Raw genomic sequence first — 24,519 nt, forward strand, 5'->3', positions numbered from 1 at the left:
GAATTTTTATTTCCCAGTAAGGCACATTGACCATTATAAAACCTAGTATGTTCATGCACTTACTAGGTTTCGAAATGGTTTATGTTACTTACTGGTTTTTTAAAATGGTCAAATTGGGTTTGTGGTGTAGTTACTAGGTTTAGAGTCCCTTGCCTTTTAGGCTTCTAGTTGTTTGATCGCAATTTCTGTCTTTGTATTCGGTAGGTACCTTAATATTATGTAGCTTTATGATAAAAAACGAAAATCTGAAAACATGTCCCTTACTAGGTTCTTAAATGGTTCAGCCGCGCACTTTAGGCTATCTTGGCTTCGAGTTACGGAGCCGATCAAATACAAACAAACAATTAAATATTTCCTTTTTATATTATTAGTATAATTTTAGATAAACATACCTCGTTCAACTGGATTTGACTTCTTTGGAATGCAATATGAATGATCATAAAGAACTGTAACAAAGTATAGATATAATTAATAATTGAAATTATATATTATTTATTGATAAGCATACAACACATGTTTGTGGTTACAAAGAAAGAACCTTGTTAAATTGCATTCGGTTGGTTTGTTTTGGAAACCAAAGAAAATTAATTAAGACATCTAAATAATTCAGAAAAATTGATAGATAGTAAATTAAATTTAAAAAAAATAATTGAAGTCATCATCATACCTGTCTTGAGGTTTTCTTTATTGGAGTCTTTTACATGAAGAGGAAACTCTGTCAAAACTTCATCTGCCAAGATGGGATTGCTCAATTCCAGTGTTGGAATAGCTGAGTTCTTCAGCCGAGTTCCTTTGGCATTGAAGGATTCAGGAGTGAAGTGCCCACCACAAACAAACTTCAGTTGGTGTAACTTTTCAATAGGTACATATGCTAAGTCTTCTAAGCCAGCATTTTTAACCCACATTCGACAACTGAAATAAGAAATACCTATTAGAAAAGAAAAAGAATAACAAACTGAAATTTATTCATCAACTAATTTCTTTTAGTATTGTTATGCAATTCATTTGCAGAGTACGAAACAAAATACTGAAATTAAAAATTGGTTATGGTTATTTACTGTATGATTAAAAATATTAATCCCAGCCTTTAAGTTTACACAATCAGTAAAATTATCTTGTAATAAATGAGTGTTATTAGAAACTTACCGGTCAGAATCCAGAGGAAACCTACTCAAAAGTAAGGGTGATCCACCACGACTTCGCCTCTTATTACAAATAACGCACTTCTTGTTGTTTCTACTCTCCATTATCAGTAGAAGCCTAAAATGAAATAGGTATTAATTAAACAAAGCCTATAATTTCTCTCCAACCAGTGTCAATGCCCTGGTTCATGCATTTACCAGTTTTGAAAGTACATTTACATTTTCATCACATAGGGTTGTTTTTAATGAAAAATAGATTTGTAATAGATGTAATATTTCAAGTAAGTAGATAACATACCCATTAAACAGAAAAGTAAATAAGAGTTTAAACTTCTGTAGAAGTTGAAACACAGCTTATTTAAAAGAGTCTCTATCTCACAAAAAACATAACACTGAACAGCAAACTTTATCACGCCCGATACGGAGGAACTTAATCAACTCAACGTAAACGACAGAAAAGTTTATTTACAGTAATATTGCACCAAATCTGAGAAAATAACTTCACACGAATCAATTCGCCGGTTAAAAACTCAAACTCAATTGACAGACATTTTTTTTTCATTTGTCAAACTAACAATACTACCAACATAAGGACACTAACAATTATTTTTAGTATGGTGGTATTGATCCGCGGGTTCCCCTGCTATAGTGAAATCAATCCAAAATGCACTTTATTGCTTAAGGGATAAGGTTGTATATCAATTGCTACATATAGAGACTAGTTTTTGTATGAGAAGTGTCTACCCACTGACGCGTACAGTGAACCGGTGAGTCAGCGTGCGAGGCTCGCGGTGGCGGCTGCTCGTTCTGACGCCGCGCCGTAGAAAGTTTAAACTTATTAAAATTTCACCGTAAGCAGATCGCTGGCCTCGACACGTATCTACCGTTTTTGCTGATTCACAAACGACTCATTTTCAATACACAATGACGTCGAAGATGCGCTTGAAATAAAAGCGAGACTAAACAAACACAGTCCATTTTGACAGTTTGATGATACCAATTGAATTACTAGAGTTCAAGGTTCTACCGTCTATCCAGCCTGTTTTAGGTTGACACACCAGCATAAATGGGAATACCTGGGTAAATACATACACTAATAATAGTAGGTACTTATATCGTACGATCTTTATGAGAAGCGCAACGCGGAGACGCATTGCAGACAGACAGACATTCTATCCATCCATACTAGTAGCCTATCTCAAATAAGATTTTTTGTCTGGCACTCGATTTCGGAAATCAGCGATAGTAACGGTTTTTAATAACACGGTATAAATTGCTGCTTTTTGGTCGGTTGCAGTTTTATCATATCAACGTTTTAAAAATAACGCACGCAATAATTACAAACTTTTACACATACATTTTGTCATGAAAAAATAATAAAAGCAGTTGGTACTATAATAACTTCGAAACAAGTCAAACAGCCAACGCCTTAAAACGATTTGTCTATCAGGTCGTTAGTATTGATAATGCATCGTACGCTCGTGGCTATGATTCATCCACCGCGGACAACAAACACCTGATAAGGTAAGCAAGCCAGCATACACTTCTAGAATGCCAACAAAAGAAATATCATCGATCAAGATCACACAATCAGATAGGTAAACTATCGTTAAATTTTGCAAAATTCAACATATTTACCAACATGGCTAAAACATCAAGTAGTGAGATTAAAATCAAAATAGGTACCTACTGCTAAAATACGTGTGGTACGTAGGTACATGTTTAAACTAGTGGTAGTATTAATTTTGTAAATAGTACCGTAAATTCAGGTGTGATTTTTAGTATAGGTGTACCAGAATCTCATGGCAAATGGGGAAAATAAACTTTGTTGAGTGCAATACTGGGGAAATTGGATTAAACGATCTTGATACTGTTTATTTTTTTATTTATGACTAATATTAATGAACATGAAGTACGAATGCCTACCTATACATTTTAGGTATGTGTATGAAGAATGTTGTTGTTATACATCGGGTTTTTAACATAGAAACATGTCTTGAAAAATAAGTAAACCGTATAATTACAGTAAATAATTTTATTATGTATCATACTATCACTTCATTCAGTACTAGAAAACGATTCTAAGAACTCCACTTGCATTTCTTGTTCTTCAATAGATGATCAAGTTAAAGAGGTATTTATACAGGGTGGAATTTTGTAATGCCACCTGGAGGGAAAAGTTTGTTAGAGAGATTTCATCCTTATACTTAACCCTAACGATCGATGTAATAAAAATACAGGATGTAATTTTTAACAGATTTTAGTTGGTTCGATTCCCGGGTGTGGCAAGCAAATTTTTGGAAATCTTTGAATGCAGTTCTATTTCTTTTCAAAAATAAAGGATGTTTTCTTTGAGAAAAAATGGCATTGTGGTGGTGGCTCACAAAATTCCACCCTGTATAATATAAAGTATTTCAATTACTCAAACTTGCTTTATGAAATCTTTTTCAATTTTCTTTACATGGTCATAACTTCACTATTCCTCTGCACCAATGTATGAAATACACCTGAAAACCCCGATAAAGCAGCTATTAGGTAAGAATAATATAAAAATAAACATGGGTTATGTTTATTTTCCTTCCTTCCATCCTTCTGACGCTGTTAGGTAATAAAATGTATCAAAACATTTCACTCCAACTTACTGTCAACTCAACGACGCGCTTTAAAATCAAAGATTGACTTTGAATTATGCCTTATTTTACAATACACATTGAAAACAATATGATTTGCTTGAGCTTTTTCGAATTTTTCACAAAAATAACAAATAGGTAGGTATGAAGAGATTACAAAATTTCTGCAGCGGCTGACATATCTCTTGATTTACTTTGACAGGAGACAATAAAGCCATAGACAATGGCCATATGAAAAACACACTTTTCCAATATTTTTGTTTGCCATGAGATTCTGGTACACCTATAAACAGTAATACTATGGCTCTCCTAGAGTGCAGGAAAGCTACCATAAACGAAGTTAGAAATTTTTGAAAAATTTAAAAATGGTGGTCCTGCCGGCGCGACTTACACGAAGTCGTCAAAATTAAGTTCATCACCCACAATTTTTTTTTTTAAATGTCTGCAAGCAGGGATGGGGGGGGCTGAATCTCAAGATTATTGTCTAAACTCTAAGTCCCAAGGACTTAAGAGTTGCAAGTTCAATGCAGTTTTACAACCGTCATTGCTCGACTTTGTCCAGCTGGAATCGGAATCCGTGCAAAAATACCCACACCTACATCTGTTCATTATCTCATTGCATATCACATGGCAGCCACAGCGGCCTTGTCGCTATTTATACCGAGGAGCATTCCTGCTAGGATCGTGGGCCTCGTGACACGGAGTGCAGTGCAGAGCAACCTTGCTCGCCCTACATGGAGTATCGCCTTTGCGGACGATGCGGGTCGGGGCTAGATACTACCGATTGATAGACAGTCGTGAGAGCGTTAGATGTAGCAAAGATTACGTATACAAGCTTGACTACTACACTACAAGATACGCCGAAGAAGGATGAAGATAAATCCATCAATCCGTACTTAGACATAGCTGGGCACCGTTAATCAAATAGTTAACTTCGTTAATCGTTAAACCGTTAATAAAAAAAATAACTTCGTTAAACGTTAAAACGTTACATTTCGCAAGATTTAACGCAAATTAACGTTAATCGTTAACACATGATAATAAAATTGTATGCAAGGTTCAAATAATTTCGAAAGCTTGTATCGCGCATGGAATTTATTCCTCTTTTATGTTTGCGCTACAAGCTTTCGAAATTATTTGAACCTTGCATAAGTACAATTATTTTTTTCGTTTTAGTACAACTGCATTTCAGAATAAAAGCTTGTTTTTAAAAAAGTTTTTTAATTATTATAAAAAAATCACTTTTTAGGGTTTCGTAGCCAAATGGCAAAAAACGGAACCCTTAATAGATTCGTCATGTCTGTCTGTCCGTCTGTCCGTCCGTATGTCACAGCCATTATTTTCCGAAACTATAAGAGCTATATTGTTGAAACTTGCTAAGTAGATGTATTCTGTGAACCGCATTAAGATTTTGATGCAAAAATAAAAAAAAAATAATCAATATTGGGGGCTGCCCATACTTAGAACTGAAACTCAAAAATTTTTTTTTCATCAAACACACGTGTGTGGTATCTATGGATAGGTCTTCAAAAATGATATCGAGGTTTCTAAAATACTTTTTTTCTAAATCGAATAGTTTGCGTGACAGACGCTTCCAAAGTGGAAAAAAGTTTGTCCCCCCCCCCCCCCTCTAACTTCTAAAATAAGAAAATGAAAAATCTAAAAAAACATAATGATGTACATTACTATAAAAACTACCAACGAAAATTGTTTTAAACGAGATCTAGTAAGTAGTTTTTTTTAATACCTCGTAAATCGTAAACCACTTATTACCACGTAATCTTTCATACAAATAACTTAAATTAAAAAAAAAAAATTTTAATTTCATAAATCAATTGTACGGAACCCTTTGTGCGTGAGTCCGACACGCACTTGGCCGGTTTTTTAGTAGTAAGTATCTCAATCTCAGAACCTTGGTTCAATGAGAGCTATCGTTTTTATACTTAACAGTTGGCACCCTTGGCGATTGACAGGACCTTACTCTACAGTGGCGCCATCTTGATGAGTGCAAATGCGATAGTCCTCCTACCACTTTAGCACTCACCAGTTGGTGCCACTGTCTTCGCTACTAGCAAGTGACAGGACCTTACTCTACAGTGGCGCAAACTGGTGAGCGCTAAAACGATAGCCCTCATTACAATACAATTTAGCCCCAAAGTGCTCGAAAAGACAAATCCAGCAAACCCAAACTCGATAAGTTTCCACCGTTTCGTTTAGGAATTCCTATGGCCACCTCTTGACTCCATCATCAGGACCCTGGACATCATTGAGTACTAAAGTGCTCGAAAAGACAAATCCAACGAACCCAAATTCGATGCGATGGCGCCATTTCATTTAAGAGTTCCTATGGCCACCTCATGACTCCATCAGACCAGCTCAATGGTACCATAACATTGCATTGTCATCGTACTTACATAAGTATACCAAATTTCAGCTCAATCGGTTCAGGAAAACTGGTCTTAAATTCAGTTGCAAGAGTTGTCCCACACATACCTACACTACAAGTGTCGTTAGTGATCTGGTTACAAAAACTGTTGTTTTGGGTTCTGGAAGTTCTGAAAGCCCGAACGTATTTATCAGAACGCGTTTTTCAGCGTCCTTGCTGTATCTTTTTGGTAAATAGTAGGTACTGGATTAACGATTAACGGACTTAGGATAATTTAACGGAAGTTAACGAGTCCGTTAACATTTTTTAAAGTTAACTTAAAAGTTAATCCGTTAATAGAAATGTTAACTTCGTTAATTAACGATTAACGGATTAACGAGTTAATGCCCAGCTATGTACTTAGATAAATGCGAAAATGTGTCCAATCATTTTTGGGTTTTGATAAATTTAAACCGGAGCCGGAGGATAATATTGGAAAAATCAACGTAGACGAAGTCGCGGGTTATTATTATACTACTATAGTAGCTTAAATTAATAAAGCAAGTATAGTAGGTTAGAGGAAGTGTCAAATCAACTGCGCAGATGGGAGACGATTGTTTAGGACCCAAAGTCGTGTGGAGGTGAGAGACGTTATTAAAGTCACGCAGAACAAAATTATTGCGACTCAATCTGTCTGAGTTGTTAAATCAGTGCATATCCCACCAAAAACGGAAAAAGGAAAACTGGCGATCGATATGACTTTTTTGAGCCGACCTTTACCAGAGCCTTCAGAGAACCTGACTGTTGATGCTAGAGGTAGGGAACAGTAGAATTCGTTTTAGGTCAAAGCCTGTAATTTCCTATGTATTTAGGCAAGCTATCCCTTGTAAACGAACCCAGGGGCCAGAACTTTCAAAGGTCGGTTTCAGAAGTCAGCACTCGAATATTTTGTGACTCGAACCATTATGCGGCGCGCGTGGCGATTGTATTGGTATCACAAATGATCGCGTATTTCTCTGGTCTATTTTTCGCTTTTCTATGTTTCTATTAGATTACACATAAAAAAATATGCAGTCCATTGAAATCGATTTTTATCAACATTAACACTTTCTTTATCGGTGAATTATTAGCCTACTTGCTTAGCTACCGATTGTTGAGTTTATAAACAAAGGCAATATTTAAAAACAGATTAGGTATTATGTTATCTAATAAAAAAAATATAGATATTTTTTAGATCTAACTGAAGTCGGACTAAACCTAAAATTAGCTCTACCATTTGTCTTGTTTGAGCCAAAGCCAAATATTTATGGCTTCATCAGAGTTTACGATCAGCTGATTCCTAAGCGCTTTCCTGCTACCTTTTTACGATGTCGTCGGTCCACCTTGTAGGTGGACGTCCCACGCTCGATCAACGTGGAAAACATTAGGGGAGGCCTATGTTCAGCAGTGGACGTCCTATGGCTGAAATGATGATGATGATGATGATTCCTAAGGGATACCCATCGACTAGTTCTGTCGGTAGTTCGTTAGAATTCAATAGTAGTTGTTCGATGTTGTTGTTGAAACGCGTTAGATTATAATAGCGGAATAGACAAAGGAGATGCTATCAGATGTCTCGTGGTAGATGAAGGCCAAGGTACAAAAGGTGTCGAGAAACGCGTACGTATTGTATCACGGCTTTCATTCAGACGAGTTGCATCGTCTCTTGTCAAGGTGGTCCACAATCCACAATACACATGCTACTCACAGAGCTACAACAAGTACATACGTAAGTTGTTGTTTGTAGGTACCTACTTATACAACGTCTTGGTAACATGTAACATGCACCCTTCGGGCCTTCGTGCACCTATAAAAAATTCAATTGTTTTGATTTCCGACTTAACTTCCGGCAAATTAGGTACCTATAATCTAAATAAAATTAAGTTCGGTAAAATTCCTAAACTTTTAATTTATTTTTTCAAACTTCGAACCGTTCGTATTTTCGGTAAAGTCGCGCGCGAAGTCGTCGACCCCGCATCGCGATAGAACGTTAATACCAAAAGATACGTCTCAAATTTTATGGAGCGTCAAGTTGGTGAGCAATTATAAAATTTCAAGTGGATCTCACGGATGGGTGCTGGCTAGCGCTGCTGTATGTATGCGTTTAGTTTTTTTTTACTAGAATGCATTAAGCCAATTAAACATTTTTTTCCTCGCGTAAAGTTGCTAAGTAGGTAGACAACTTTTTATCTTAGTCACAGGAATCTAATTGCCTAAAGACCTACTGAAAATATTTCTAATTGATGTAAGTAGCGTAATTTTTAGGCACGATAAGTAAGTTTTTATCCACTGCGCGGTTACTTACTTATTTTATGATTATAAAACAAATCTCGTTTAATTACTGAATAACCAGTTCTATCAAAAATTCATAGGCTACTGAAAATGAAGTTCTAAAAATCAGGGCACGAAGTTCTAATATTGGTGAAGTAGCAAACGTGTTATTGTCGTAAAGCACATTTTGATACGTACACTTTTATAATATTGTGCATGCCTTTATGTATTTTAGTATGTCCGAAACCGAACCCAAACAAATGATCAAATCACCGACAACGGTCCCCTCGCCAATTTATCGGACAGCCTACGCACACATAGGGTACCTAGTACATTACATCCCCTACGTACCTATATACTTAGGTACGACACAAACGCATTACCGAAGCATGGTTGCCAAAAAACGTGTCTGGAATGGATGTATTTTGGATTTTTAAAAAAGAAGAACATTGAGTAGAATTTAAAACAGACTAACAACTTAAAATTGAATGTATTGCATTTCCGAATCAAATCCTGAATACTATGAAACTATAACTACATAATTCTTCTTATTAAAATAGTGTACTTAATAAGTACACTATTTCCTTATAAAAAATTGCCATTTGAATTATTCCAAATTCCTATCGCATTTCTTTTGGGCGCCATTGGTGGATTTTAAAGTTACACGATTGGAAATTTACACGCCACAAGTAATTTACATGTTTTTTATTCTAATCCAATACTAATTAACCTGTTCAGCAACTTTTCATGTTTACACACAATGTTCCGCCTTGTTCTACAAAATTACTTCTGCGAAGTTTTTCGTTAATTGCATACTAATGAAGCTGTAACTTTTATCGACACACTCATCTCTTGTTCTGTTTTATAGCGTATTAACTCCCCCGCAGACAACCCTAACAGTTTAGACATTAGGGGTGCGTTGTGTCCCGGGGCAATCGATTCGCGTATTCGGGAAGTTGTTTTGTTTCATTCCCACCCTTCGTCTGGGAACGTTTCGTCTCGCTCTGATGCAGGAACCACTGTCCTGTCTGAGCAGATTTCATTATGTACTATGTAGCCCTGTAGATATGCCTATATCTCGTGGGCAAATACTAGATGCGCTTAATAGGAAACGAGATTTGCAAGCAATGATTTAATATCTGTCATGAAGTAATCCATACTATGTTTTCTGATCGATGAGGGATCAGCTTGTGGTCGTAATTATTAACCCGACATTGGAATGGATCGCAAGAAGGAAAATGAAACAGCGGAAATATCCTTAGTGTTCAGACATTAATCAGCTTCCATTTTAGGTAGGTACTTTATCACGGAAGAAGCTGCGAAATGCCAAATAGGTATATTACTGAAGTTAACGATCGCGGAGTTTCTTGGTAGTTAATTATCATAAAGCACAGTTGCTCCAATGGCAGAGATTTATCTTCTAATATAATTATATATTTCGTGAACGATGACCGTAACGATGAGATGCTATCATGCGAGAAAGCGGCGAAAGTCAGCATCCCGTTTTTATCAGGACCGGTTTCGAACTCTTTTGTAATTTGCTCGTGCTTTATGCGACTTAATACAATACATCTTACGTAACATTTAACCATTCCACTAACCAAATCAAAGCACAATAATTCATAACTACTTTATGCTATGGATCGAACATCGTTTAGCAAGTGTAGTTTAAAATTCGTGAATTTATTTTATGCTTAAACTTGGTGTTAATGATTATGTGGCGCATGTTGGTAAAATGTTGCTTAAGCTCCCTCCTCAATGAACCAGCGCTTACTTACTCGTGAGGGGAGGTTTAACTGGATGTCTCGAAGCATTAAGTGTTTATTATTCAAAACAACAACGAACGGTTATTGGCTGTCTAACATGTGCCGCGGGTTGCTCACAAGTCTATTTATAGCGTGCAACTGATACAAAACTTCAAAGTTCGTTAGCATCGGAGGACCTTATCCTTTTTTAAATCGGCACCATTTGGCGATCTTATCTGGATTTTCAGCCCGAAAAAGATCCAAAATACTTACCAACACAATCTCAAGTTGAACGACACCGGATCGTTAGCGCAACGAAGTAATTGTATTTATTAACATAAATGTAGCATGATAACAAGCGAACCATATCAATACAGTTAATCTAGGTTTTTTCGTGCATTCTACACGGATTTTTAAGAGTTGCACGAATTTGTCTGCAAAGTGATTAATGTAAACGATGAATACCTAATTTAAAACAATGACCAAAAATATAACGCCATTAGACGTTTCTTTGTTGCATACTCTGGTTTAATTCTATTTAGAAATCTCCCCTAAATTTAAATCACCCTCTGCAACACGAACTCTTTCTTAGTCATGTGTTTTGTGACGACACGACACGCGTCCGATTCTGTTTGTCAAAGGACCCCTAATTCAATTTAAGCGTTGCACAGTTACGTTCTACGTCTACGGCAAGATTTTATAGGAACTTGTCTCGTGACAACTATTTATTCTGTGCTCGTGATTAGTTGTCTCAAAAACTTATAAAAATACATAATGTGGATCATGCATGTATGTAATATTTTATGATTTATTTTAAAGGTAGGCTTAAGGTAGGTACCTATGTAAATATTAAAAAGGGCTGTAATAAAATAAAAGAACTACCTGCAAGATTGCGAGGTTTCATATTCAGGTTATTTTATCTTCCTAGGTAGTAAGATAGGTATTTTGTTAAACAGGTGAAGTTTACGTAGGTATTTACGTGAACTAAACTTTAACTGAAGGCACAGTATGAGTAATATTACCCACCTATCGGTTTCCCGGAAAGTATTGAGGACAATGGCTTTTCATAAATAAAATTGTGCAGTGCGGATACACAAACAAAACACCTGGTGCCGGATATAAAACACTGATCTCATCGGCGTTGTTAGTTTTAGCCTTATCCGTAGGTTGCACAGAACTTGTGGTTATGGGTTAGTCTTTACCTAAGGGAATGCACTATCAATGTCGCATTAGCGGACGCAAGTGCATGCCTGAACATCAACAACAGCAGGAGAATCAAACAAAAAAATCCAACGCGAATCCAAACAGCACACGCCCGAGTAAAAACTCGATCTCGCCGCAAATGAAGTCACTAAATCGTCGGTGTAACGTTAAAAATGTTCCGTTACAGCCGCCCGCATCGCAGTCGAACGAATATTCTCCGTTTTTACGGCAAATAATGCGATACTCGCAGACACAAGTGCAATAATTCGTACGCACCTTCGATCGCCGGGTCCCGAGGGTGCGACAAATAAAAAAAGTATCCACCCGATAGTAGGGAATCACTTCCTGTTCGTCTCCTTTGACTAATTTATTCTTTTCACGGAGGGAGAAAGTTATATCTATGAATTAATAAAATTATTTACAATAGTTACTTACCAAGTTTTGTGGTGTTGTGAAGCGAGTGGTCAAACGTGCACTGTGTACCGACGCCGGAAAGCGACTGACTCGGCCGGCTGACGTGCGTACTCCGCGGCCCGCGCGGCGTGCGGGCGTGTGCGAGAGGGTGGCTGGCTCGCGGTCTGATACGATAGCTGAATAATAATATTTTTGTTATAGATCGCCACCACGTATGCTCAAGTCGGATGATTCATGGCGAACAGTTCCTACCTATCGCTTTGTTGAAAACTTAAAAACAAATGGCAGGAAAGAGGCTTAATGGGTGACGTCATTCGATCGCTATTCTTTGTTTATCGGTAAATGATTGTCAGAGGAAAACGGCTTGTACAGTTTGGTAGGTACTTACCAGTATTTATTCTGTGATTTTGGTAGTTTTACAAATCCGGCAACAAACACCATCTGTTATCTAAACCTGTAGGAATGTTATTTCAACTAGGCTGACTGACCTAAAAATAATACAAGGAAAACATTAAACAAGTATTCTATTTTACCCTATCATTGTCCTTTTGAATGCTTTAAATATTTTAATTGTATTTTTATGTAAAGACTAGGTTCAGTTTGAAATTTTTAATCAAAGGTAAGCAGCAGAGCGAGATGCTGCTCTACTAAGAAACTTGCTTATTTATTAGTAGTTCAGCATCGATATAGTCCAATAATGATTAATATCTTTAGTAACCATCAAACGCTTCGACCGACGAGCCACCACCCCAACGACACTGCCAGCCAGTGAATCACCGGCCGGGCGGCGAGGGAGCCGCTCCAGTTGATACAAAGTTATTTTTTATTTCACTTATTCACATCACAGAATTAAAAGATGACGCTCCGTCGCGCCGCGAACGCATTCCATCAATTTGGAATAAGTTACTGAGCACGCAAGATAAATTTAATAACTAAAAAGTTGTATCGTGCCTCAGCTGTTAGACCCGAGTTGCCCGTGAAGGAGAAAGATCTCGTCATTAAGACCAATCATGCGAAAGCGAAACACCGCTTCAATGATTTCAGTTTATCCAAGTAATAGTAGCAGTATACGACTTCTATGTACCATTAGCCTACTAGTCCTGCTGCTAAACAAAGATTATTGTGATTGCTATCACTCACAACGTATCATTTTCGATTTATCGAGCGAAACAGATTAGTTTCATGACCGATAAAACAATCGTAACAATTAATTACACGCGCTCTTTGTTTAGTTATTTTTTATAATCGGAGACGCCCGGCCTGTTTCAATTTTAATTTGTTTACTAATATACAACAGGCTTACTAGCACTTAATCGAGTAGGTGTCTGCTGTAGTGGAGCTTCCATTTTCTTTTAAAGATATTTCCCCTCCAAAGGTACAGGTTTTTTTACGTCACTCCCAATTTTTCAATAGACAGTGGAATAATGAACTTAGTTTTGTTGCGGATTGCGACCGTGTCTTGTCTTAGCTAGCTAGCAGTCACTTTATTTTTATTGAATTTCAATCGTCAAAATAATTGTGTTTCTGAACAAAGTTCTTCCTGGGTGCACATTTGGTGTGATTCATTTATGCTTTTTGGCCCTCCTCGGTTGGGGGATGTATTTAGGGTTTGTACTTAGTTGATATAGTTTTAAAAATGGCCAAAAATGTAAATTTAATTGATGCGACGACAGGGTTTATCCAAGTTGAACATGCTAACAAGTAATCAAAAGGTTAACACCAATTTTATGCACATTTTTCCGCCATTCTTTAAAATTGTACAATTAAATGATATTTGGGTTTAGGTAAATAAAATTCAGAAATGCTGAAAGGAAAATTTTTATTAATCATTCTTTTTTCTCTTATTCAATCTTTTCTTTCAAATTTCTTTTTTCATTTTTTTCATAAAAATAACTACAATAGTTCAATATTTCCTTTAATTCCTAATCTTAAGAACTATGTTTATTCTTCCCATAATTAAGTCGGGAGGCCCGTTGGGGTTCGTCTCACACCACACACATCAGATAGGCACTATAAAAATTATTTCATAATTACAGGAACAAAACATTATTTTCTAGTGGGAATTTTTTAATTTTTGTAGTCAGCCTTTTAGTATTTTTCAACTTTAAAGACTGAACCAAAGTATTTCTGTGATACATTATTATTACATTAATTACTAAAACATTACTTTAACTGCATGCGGTTAATTTCATATTTATTTTCACAAGTAAAATTAAATTTCTAATCACGTGACAAAGTTAGTAGGTACACCCAAATAAGCATTTCTATTTCTTTCACGCACACAAGCAAATTCTGAACCCCAACTGGACGAAACAATTAAAATTAAAATATTAATTAAAGAAAATAAACATGTTAAATAAAAAAAACAACAATTCAATAGATCCTCTTTACGGTAGGACACGATGGTGGGATAGTTTTAGACATAAACCTTCTACAATTTACATTGCCGCGTATCAAGCGTATTTATCACATTGTTTTTACTTCTCAATAACTAATTTACACATTTACAAATTTTAACAGGAGTCAAACAATAAATCTTAATTATTTTTGCGGAGCACTTATAGTGGCAGAATAAGGACGCTCGAAATTCCTATGACTAACCTATACCTAATAATTAAAATAAAATACTCTGTTCGCGGATCTCGCTAGGACAGTGAAGAAAAGGTGGTATGGAGAAGAATGAAGAAGTAAATCCTAGCTTCCCCGCGTGCACAGAGGGCTGGTATTCATTTAAAAGCACTAAATGTTAAGTGTTAGGGGTCAGTGGTGTTACATGTTATAAACATTATCATTTATAGACGCGTTATTTTGTTATAGTCTATCCAATATAGCTTGATTAGAATGACAGCTGCCATCAAAAGTAACGACATAACTTTGTAGTAGCGATCAATGAGAGCTAAATATTGGCGGACAAGAAATAATTCACATCTGACCTACAAACAATATTTTCGACGACAGTGCTTCCAATAAAAATGTTAATTTCGTGTAAATGCAGCGTTAAATTACACCAATAAGTAGTAATTCGAAATTATAAAAATCAAGCTAGAGTATTAACGACGTCTCTACAAGGTTATCTCGAGTTTCAAAAATGTTAGTGTTGGGACATATCGACAAATGTCATATAAATTAAAACTAATTATTTAACAAAATTTTTTTCTAACTAATTTTTTAACATATTTAAGTCAAGTTATACATTTTTCTAAATGTTCACTATTAAAAACCAAAAAACATTTCATTCTTAAATAATCAAACATCGGAAATCAATCACCGGTAATTTTTTGGGTATTCATAGCACCGTTGCTCTAGAAGAGATGCCCACCGCCCTCTAGCGAGAGGAAAAAACCACTGAAGAACACTGATGATAATGACTACGACTTAGGTTGTACACCCTTGACATGAATTTTAAATTTTACTGTCTTTAAATTTAAATCATAATTGTCATTTTTATGAATATAGATATGAAGAAAAATTGGGTGCATTTTTTTATATCATTTTTTCGAAAACTTATCGATACATCTATGTGAACCGTACGAAACATACACAGCACTAGTCACATTCGTTTGACAGCCGTCATTCTAATCAAGCTATATTGGATAGACTATAATTGAACCTCGAATGAAAACAAAGTTAAAACAACGCTGAGAAGGAAAGCTGAAAATTGAGCAATCAATAGCACATGAAATACTTTAATTTTCTTTCTTCTTCGGGAATCCATTACAAAGTTAATTAACTCATTAGTACTTGATCATTGGATTTTTTCATACATAATGGTATCTTTGCATGTACTTAGTTACTACAGATGTGAAAACAAATAGTAAAACTTAGTATAGTTGATATTTATGTAGTATTAGTGCTTACTTTTATTTATGTATAAGTACCTATTGTATTTAAGCACACATAATATTCCAAGGAAGAGCGATGTCTCCTGGCACAGGCTTCTTTAAGCTTAAAAGGAGGCATCGATCACTATTAATTATAAGCAAACCTCTGGTAACGAAATAAAAAGATTTATTATTACTTATTCAACAAATACAGGTTTGTTTAAATATTTTATACTAGTAAATGATAAGTATTTCTCTTTGCACACGCACTCTAGTGAGAGCGGACCCCACATGAGCGTTGTGTCCGCTCGACCAACTTAACATTGAGTACATTTACAACAATATAAACCGCCATGTTCGCCATACATGTTGCTTGATACAATGTACAAACCTAAACCTAACTTTATAATATACTCCGATATATTGTGCATTGGCTAACAAGCTCTAACTATATAAAAGCTCATTCACTGCGCCAACCAGTTACTACATATAAATAGACCGAACGATAGACTAGTCTTATGCCGTGAAAATCAATGTCAAAGCACTTATTTTATAATATAATAATTGCAACAAAACATATAGCTAACTGGCTATAATGAAAAAAGGAAACTTAATTCTACATGTAATCGGAAAATATGACTTTTAAAATAAATTCCGACGCCACAGATTTGCGATTGAACACAACAGGAAGATTCCATAATAGTAGCTAACTACGCTCCACGCTCTCTTCAAAACCTGTACTCACAATGTGCTTAACAAAAAATATAATGGGGATGTTTTAAATGTATGGCCCATGTAATAAAACCCAGAACTAACGCCAAAGTCACCTAATGTGTATCATATTGGCCAATAGAATGTCACTATGACGATTCTTATTCAAAAATTATCAGGCTGTTTATAACATGGATTGACATTTACTTTTGTCGATATTGACTTTATTTGCTATAAGAAATTAATTATAAGAAGAGATCGCAACACTGTGGCGATTCCTGCACCTAACTAAACTATTACTTGCAATAGCAAAACATATAATATAATCGCAAGCTTGCTCACTACTTCACAACTATTCATTTACTAGTAAAGTCCTCATTTGCCCTGTCATCTAGTTTCTAGCTGAAGTAATTTCTTAGTTTTGAAATGTATTAAATCAGGCAGAAGATTGGACGAAAAATGTATTCTATGAGTGCCACTTTGCCACTAAAACAACTGTACTTCTATTTAAATAACATGTGAACTTATAAATCGGCAGTTTGTATTAAATTAACGGCCTTCATTTAAATTTTCTTTGGATCTCAGTAATTTTTATATGTTTCCTATTAACCTGGCTCAGATAGTTATTCTTTTTAATTCTGTCACCCAGTTTTATATCTCATTTAAAAGACTAATTAAATCAATGAGTATCATTAGTAGTTAATATTATTTTTACAGCACATATTTAATGTAAACTAGGTACTCATCGAGACTTTTGGCAATTTTTACAGACCTGAGATCCGTCCTACTTAATCCATACGAAACCTAACCTAATCATTATTATACGAATATATTAACTCTGCAAAGCGGCTATATACAATATTATATACAGTGCATTTTACGTTTCGGATCGTTCGAATTTAACTAATATAGATTTAGTTTAGACAGTAAGCTAATCTCGACTTAAATATGGGAAGAATGGTTATCCCGGCTTGATAATATCAATCGCTTAATTATTTCATAGCAGACACCATTACCACACAGCCAAAATTAGAAATTATAAGTTGTGAGTTGAAGAATAATCCGATCGAGATTTATACCACGTGCGTGCATGTTTATTTGTACAAGACGGTACTTTCCTGAAATCTATTATGTGAGGTGTGGTGAAGAATGGAGAGTGCTGAAACAAACAAATCCTAAAGACACGAACTTGTGCTTGAACTGAGCTGTGGGCCAGGCTACACTGATAGCGCCTGCAGAATGGAGCGAAGCTGCTGATCACGGAGGCCTCCAAAGGGCGACGAGTAATGCCGTGGCGTGGGTGTTGCCAAGTTTTGAACTAGACCTAGTAGTTCTTAGGGCGAGTGTTGACGAGTCGGTTTCATCCCGGTCCAGTGTCGGGTCGGTGCCATTAAGGGCGTACACGACACGCACTTACCAGCGCCGGACCGGGTAAAAACCGGCTCGTCAACACACGCCCTAATGTCATTATAGCGAAGTAAAACACCAGTCCATTAACAGGAATGATTATGATGATTAATAATAGCACATGGTATAAGTCCTGATCAGATAAATGTTGAATACTGGAATTATTTGAAGCAGTATTTTTTAACAATTTGGTAACTACATTTTGATCATAGCCGCTCGTCGGCAGAGTTAATCCCTAGTACGGCTGTGTGAGAACGGCGTCCATCCTGCCAGGCGTCGCCTTTCACATCACGACCGCTTTCAGCACATTGCTCACTTTGCAGTTGCAAATCGGACACCTCCGGGCTTTCGACCACACCTTCACGGCGCAGTTGTAACAGCAGCATATATGGGCCACGCGGCGGTGCACGAACACCCCGGACTTCGGCTCCGTGAGGCATATGATACAGAGGTTGTCCTTCTCGGATTTGCAGTCGATCGTTTCGATCGTCACGGCCGGGTCGCTCACCGTCTTAACTAGGGGCGCGACTTCGACCTCGTCGGTGTTTCGATCGGACTCCGAGCCGGAGTTGAGCCTCGGCCGCTTGTAGGACCGGTCGGCCGATTCGGATCGGCGTTTGAGCTTACCTAGCCTCGAGGGGCCCTCGCCGGCTTTGTTGGGGGCGACCTTCTGGCTGCCAGCGGGGCCTTCCTGGCTCGAAGGGCCTTCCTGGCTGGACGCCAGCTCCTGGCTGTTGAGCGACTCGATGCCTGAGTCCTGGGACAGCGCGAGCGTGACGACCTCTTGGCTGGAAGTGTCCCGTTTTAGCTTGCGTCTCGGCCGTGGCGGGAAGAAGTTCTTTCGGAGCTGGAATGGAGATAAAATTTCCGTTAATAAAAACTCAAACATTATATTATTTGATGTTTCTTTACATGCCTTAGAAATACTCGCGGAACCGACGCTAGGGTGGAAGCATCTTTCGTTATTGCTACGTTGATACTTGGTGGACCGACGAATCGAGCGAAGGACACCCAGGTCACGGGAAGCACCTGGATGCGGGCAGCAAAGGACCGGTCGTTGTAGAAATCTTTGTCCAGCAGTAGACGTCCTTTGGCAGAAATGATGACACTTTTGGGCGAGCTATGAGACTAAACCAACTGTGAAAACAGTTTGCCATTAGACGAGGTTTGCTAGAGTATCAGAACCACGATGCCTTATAAAAGTTGCACGCAGGTAGGCGTTGGATGCAGTTGACGTCCTGTGGCTGAAACGATGACGATGATAAGCCTCCGCCTCCTCTTGTCTTCTTTTGATTAATCTCGTTGCGGGTCCAATGACAGTTTAACTTTCCCCGGGATAAGCCTGACCTTCACTGGTTGGGTTTTAATTGGCGGTCAAGCAGCAGATCCTGGCTAAAGCCTGGTCCGTGAGCACGTAGAATTTTGTCCAATGACCCCAAGCTACCCATCCTTATCGCTCGCGCGTAATTATGTTGCTATCGCGCTCGCACACTCACTGCGGGCGCCCGTTGCACAGTCGCGACAGCAATTTAATTACGCGCGAGCGATAAGGATGGGTAGCTTGGGGTCATTGGACAAAATTCTACGTGCTCACAGACCGGGCTTTACACAGGAGTTGCAGTGGGAACGAGAGGTGGGAATAGTCTCGTTAAGTAACATACCGTGAAGCACTTGTCGCAGTATCGGTATCTTGTGTTGTGGTTGGCGGCTCGGCAGCGTGCACAGCTTCGGTAGGCCGGCAGCTGGCCCTCGGCCTCCGACGCCGCCGACCCTGTCTCGGAGTCGGCCAGCTGCAGGTCGTCGTCGCGCGCCGCCACCGACACCACCGTCGTCGAGATCAGCTCGGCCTGGTGGAGTGGATAATATACAACTGCTTCTATGTTGGGATTTGCCTAGTCCGAGGGATTTTGGTGTGAAATCTACTCGGCGAATCTCCCGAAATATTTCCAATCGAAGGAAAGATTTCGTGGTAGCGCGAAGTCTTTTCGATTTATGGAGGAAAGGGACTCACTGTAGAGTGATTGAAGCAGCAGTCACTGAAGAAACTTAATGGGCAATATTCGTATCTAAGATAGTTCGTAAAGGGCGCTTTTGTATTAGAGAAAAAAGTACCTTCGAGTACAATAGTGTTAAACAATTTGTAAAGGGTCGATTATTCAATTTATAAATTTATTATGCAACTCAAAATACATAAGTCTTAAATGTTCACAATAAGTGGAAAATAATTTTAAAACGTCGACTTTATCAAAGTTATCAAGTTAATTGTGAAATTAGCCTTAAAGATGACAATGGAAGTCGATGTAAGAATATCGAATGACAAATGCGAGCATGACGTCATGTTTCGGATACTAACATCGCTCTGGCCCGACGTTGCCTCTGATATCGGCGCCTCCTCCTCGCTGGCGGTGTAGGGCTCGTACTCCACGTCCTCATCGCTGTCCAACTCAGAGTCACTCGAGTCTTGCACAATATCTACAAACAGCACACGCACTTAGTTACACTGTCAGAAAACATCCCTGCACCTTTATTAGCCTTTTTAACATTTTTTTTTCAGCATTTCCCAATTTTTTTCTTTCTTCTTCTTTTTTATCTTCACATGTTTTGTTATGTTTTGTTTCGTTTTCTTCTGTTTTTTTTTCTATTACACATTTTTTCTTTGAGTCTTTTGACATTACTTTCCAATATTTTTTGACATTCACTCTTCTGACAAGATTTTTTGTAATATTGTTCTCTGCATTTTTTTTAATGATATTATACAAACGTCACACAAAAAACATGCAAAAATTCACATTTAACATCATCAAAAACTCGTGCATAAATTATATTTCTATGATATTATAATCAATCTGTAACATGCCAATTAAACAATTATTCAAAATTCAAATCATGTACATTTTATAATTAGATTATGCAAAATACATTTATCATTTAAAAAGTTCAAGGGCAAGAAGTGTATTAGTTATTATTATGTACAATTAGCAGTTGAATACGAGTACATGGTCAGATTTAAAATATTATGTAGTAAGTACATTATGTATTAGGTGTTTTAACTATTATTTATTAAGAACTAATTTTGATAAGCATTCAAATAATCTTGTAGTTTACCCTGAACTCTTCACAATGAATAAATAAAAAACCAACAAATATTTGCGACATAGAATACAAACTGGACTACAATGCCTTAATACATACCTACTTACTATTTGTTTTTATGCTAAAAGATATCTTAAATTCGAAATAAATAAGTAATTTCTATCATAATACTAAATTATTCTAATTTTCTACTACTACTTTACCACTACTAGACTAATTAATGATGCAATCATACAAAAAAAAAGTTAGTGTTTAGTATTAAATCAATTAATTTTTTTTTGCATGAATGTATCAATAAAAAATACGAAATAAACAAACTATTGAAACTACATAAATTGAACTACGAGTAATACAAAATGAAAATATTTTTCAATAGAATACTCAACTCATCAAAAATAAATAAAAAGGTAAATGATAGGATGGGTTGGGTAGGGTATTCTACTGAAAAATATTTGATGCATGATTATGAATAAGGCTAGTATATTAAATTAGTTTGTCTTGATGATATTGTCCGTGATCGCCGGTGTCCTCAGGCACCCTGATCGCGCCGGGACCGCCAGGGTGCGACTGACATAAATCTGACAATTTACCACCAAATCTATTAGTGCTCTCATACAAACAATTCGCCTGTCGTAATACAAAAACAGTGTTTTGTATTGGTCAAGGAAAAATAATCCATAAAAGAAACAAAGTTAAAATTGCGTGATATTAAAAAAAATACTCAATATGGACTCGAACCATATTTTTTCCTTGGTGAATTTTTATTATTATTAAACTGACTAAAATATTTCTTATTTCCATATAAAATAATAACTCTTTAAAAAAATATCATTCTATAGCAAAAACACTTTGGAAAAGTATCATAATATTGCTAACGTTTTTTTTACCTTAGGCTTACCATTTTCGAGTATGCAAATTAAAATGGTCAACAGAGCACGACTGACTCGTCATGTGCTTATAATGACGTCATCAGCTTTATTGACAAGTCTACGCATGATACAACTCGAAAGGGAACGGTGACGTCACAGGCAAAAAGCATGAATGGCGGTTATTAGGGGAAATACCCCAGAGCATTTTGCTCTACAACTGGTTTAATCTTGTTTCTCTGAACCATTTCTAGGAACGTAGGTACTATAAATAATTACCGGTTTGCTTGAATATTGATACGTTTTTCAATTCTGGGAAAAAATCTTACAAGATAAAAATATTATTATGACAAATGTAGTTATTTTTAACCATTTGAGTGACTTGACATAATTTTAATTAGGCAATCAAACTGGTTCTGATTGCGCTCAATTAGTGTAACGATCATGTTTTATCATGCCGGACGCCGGTGTTTCGGCAGAAATGTGTTTTCTCACGCAACAGGCGGAGCGTGGAAAACGCCGCGGTTTGATGTCCATCCGCGGCGGTAGACGATAGCAATGAGCAAGAGACACGTTTTAACAAGTCTTGCATCGTAATGCGCCTGACTCACGAGGAACAATGCTATGCGCGTTATAGCACATAACACTCAGATCGCCACACATTCAGAATTTAGTGGAAAGTTTTCAACCAACTTAATCAACATTCACAAGTTTGATAACACTTATAATCACCTTATCAATTTATCTTGTTTTTTTAAAGATAAAATTATATAAATAGGTATACTAAAATAATAATAATAATTGAGGTACATAATTAACCAACAAAAAAAAAATAAGAGGATATTTATTATTCATGTACAGATGGAAGAAAATATACTCTCTACTGATCTCTGATACTATCTCACTCTACTGATAGTAGAAATAAATAAAATATAAAAATAAAATGAAATACATTTTGTACAAGAAAAAATATTAGTTGGAAGTTTTTAAAACATGACATTTGGGAGAAGGGACTTAGCTGTCAGTTTAGGTTCCAAGATGTCCATAGGTAGGTACAACGTAGATATTGGATCCAATAATAATAACTTACACCTTGTTAAGTTATTGCCCCTTTTTCCCTTTTAACTTCATAAATTATGTATAAAAGATAACTTTATTAGTGTGTGGCACTGGCTGATAAATTCCAACTTCCAAGGCTTTCAAAACTCACTGCTGTATTTTGTGATGAAAACTGATAAAGATCAAATCCAGCATAATGAGCTAGATTCACATTAAAAAAATAGTACAAATAGTGTGACAATAAATAACTTATTGTTTTTATGTAATTCTTTTTAAAGCATTAATTTCTAATGATTTCTTGCAACAATACACAAGACTCCATTATCTTATATCAGAATCAATTAAAATTATCATTATAATCAGCAGTGTCACTGAATGACATGAATATCAAGAGTTCTTTCTTATCATTCTAAAAATAATATTTTTAAATTGGTTATGTAACCTTGTACAAATGGAATGTAAAGTATCATGTAATATTTTTAAGTGTTACAACAAACAACTAGGAAACAAACATACACATGCAATACAAAAAAGGAGATTATAATACATTATATTTATCTATCTATAGTATACATATCTATCATGCTACACAAATAGGAAGAGGATCAAGCATAAAAAGAGGTCACATTAATAAACAAGATATTTAAAACATGGACAACAATTTAAATCGGCTGAGTAAAACTTACCAGTTTCCTGTCCTTGAATACTGAAAACGGTTTCGGTTGAACAGCGTCGGCTCCATGAAGGTTCTGAAAACATTCAATTAGTTGATAAGATTTAGTATTGACAAGAATTTCATTCAGATTGAGATTTATTCGGTCAGCTTGTAAGAGCCATACATTAGCTGTTTGGTTATGGTTAGTAAATCATTGATGCTAAACTAAAATAGTAGTACATTAGAAGGCTAAAATAAAATGTTAGCAATTTCATCTACTAAAAAAAAATCATACTATGACTTCTGTTCGCAACTGTACACAATGGCGCGGAGGAAAACTAGATAAAAAAAGACGCTTGGAACATACTTGAGTCCGTGGTAACCTTGAATTTCGTGCGATTCAACGTACGCGCAAGGCTCACAAATCCACTTACTATACATAATACGACATAGAATATACTATCTACTTAATAACATACAACACATTCATATAAATGGCATTGATACATTCCAACACCTAAAATACAGCTTATATGAAGTACTAAAGTAACGTACCTGAAGGAAACGATGCTGTTGTGTTCATAATAGAAATATCTCATCAATAATATGAGGACGGTGCTCAATTTAGTACAGTAATTTGGCTTTCAATTTTGCTTTGGACCGTTTTGGACCTGATTTCCTCCTCCTTGTTTGACTACTCCGATGTCACCCACAGAGAAATTTAATTTTATTGGTTATGTTTCTCACGAACCAATCACAATGATTGTACACATCAAATACACCAATAGTACTGTTTTCTGTTGTAAGTTTCGTCCAATCAAAAATTAGTAATGTAAGCGTCAGTCGCCAGCGTGGAGCAACGTCAAGCCGATTAATAAGTTTGACGTTTAAAATGTTGCCATTAAAAACTACTCCGAATTCTACTATAGTTGTCTACTGTCACCCTAGCTAGTGTGACCGAAAAAAAAAAGCGTGAAAAATTAAAAGAGGACAAAAAATTAGAGTATAGAACACTATGTAAGATTCTTTTTTTTCATTCTTTATTTTCACGGTGGAACAGCCGTCTAGCCAACCGCCAGTTCCAATGATTGAGACGAA

The 24,519-nt window shown here is 36.5% G+C and overlaps 2 protein-coding genes and 1 long non-coding RNA gene across 6 annotated transcripts in view; all 3 read right to left on the reverse strand.

Annotated features, from left to right (window-relative positions):
• LOC135076032 (thymosin beta) overlaps positions 1–11,941 on the reverse strand; it is a 32,866-nt gene extending 20,925 nt beyond the window's left edge. For 3 of the 4 annotated variants that reach the window (XM_063970482.1, XM_063970480.1, XM_063970479.1), the window contains exon 1: positions 11,831–11,934. The gene's annotated coding sequence lies outside the window, so the exon portion shown is untranslated. Of the gene's footprint in view, positions 1–11,830 lie in introns of all 4 variants that reach the window. The other variant, XM_063970481.1, reaches the window with a different exon arrangement.
• On the reverse strand, positions 393–1,895 carry LOC135075814 (uncharacterized). Its single transcript, XR_010258116.1, has 3 exons — positions 1,147–1,895; positions 668–912; positions 393–446 (listed from the first exon to the last, which is right to left on the reverse strand). It is a non-coding gene; the product is annotated as an uncharacterized LOC135075814 (long non-coding RNA).
• Positions 11,942–13,611: 1,670 nt separating the features above from the next.
• LOC135076028 (E3 ubiquitin-protein ligase Mdm2-like) lies at positions 13,612–24,257 on the reverse strand. The gene is made up of 5 exons (XM_063970475.1): positions 23,977–24,257; positions 23,453–23,515; positions 20,102–20,220; positions 19,410–19,595; positions 13,612–18,595 (listed from the first exon to the last, which is right to left on the reverse strand). Exons 1-5 carry the CDS (start codon positions 24,002–24,004, stop codon positions 18,032–18,034), a joined length of 960 nt encoding a protein of 319 aa, XP_063826545.1. The 5' UTR covers positions 24,005–24,257; the 3' UTR covers positions 13,612–18,031.
• Positions 24,258–24,519: the final 262 nt, after the last annotated feature.

Source organism: Ostrinia nubilalis, chromosome 11, assembly GCF_963855985.1.
Source record: "Ostrinia nubilalis chromosome 11, ilOstNubi1.1, whole genome shotgun sequence".
Lineage (NCBI taxonomy): Eukaryota > Metazoa > Arthropoda > Insecta > Lepidoptera > Crambidae > Ostrinia > Ostrinia nubilalis.

What these genes read in the sequence shown, in the direction of transcription:
- LOC135076028 (XM_063970475.1), bottom strand. Translation starts at nt 24,004, where the DNA reads ATGAACACAACAGCATCGTTTCCTTCAG. An exon ending in CAACGTCGGGCCAGAGCGAT is followed by an intron (nt 19,596 to 20,101) that starts GTTAGTATCCGA and finishes CCACTCCACCAG; the next exon opens with GCCGAGCTGATCTCGACGAC. An exon ending in ACTGCGACAAGTGCTTCACG is followed by an intron (nt 18,596 to 19,409) that starts GTATGTTACTTA and finishes TCTCCATTCCAG; the next exon opens with CTCCGAAAGAACTTCTTCCC.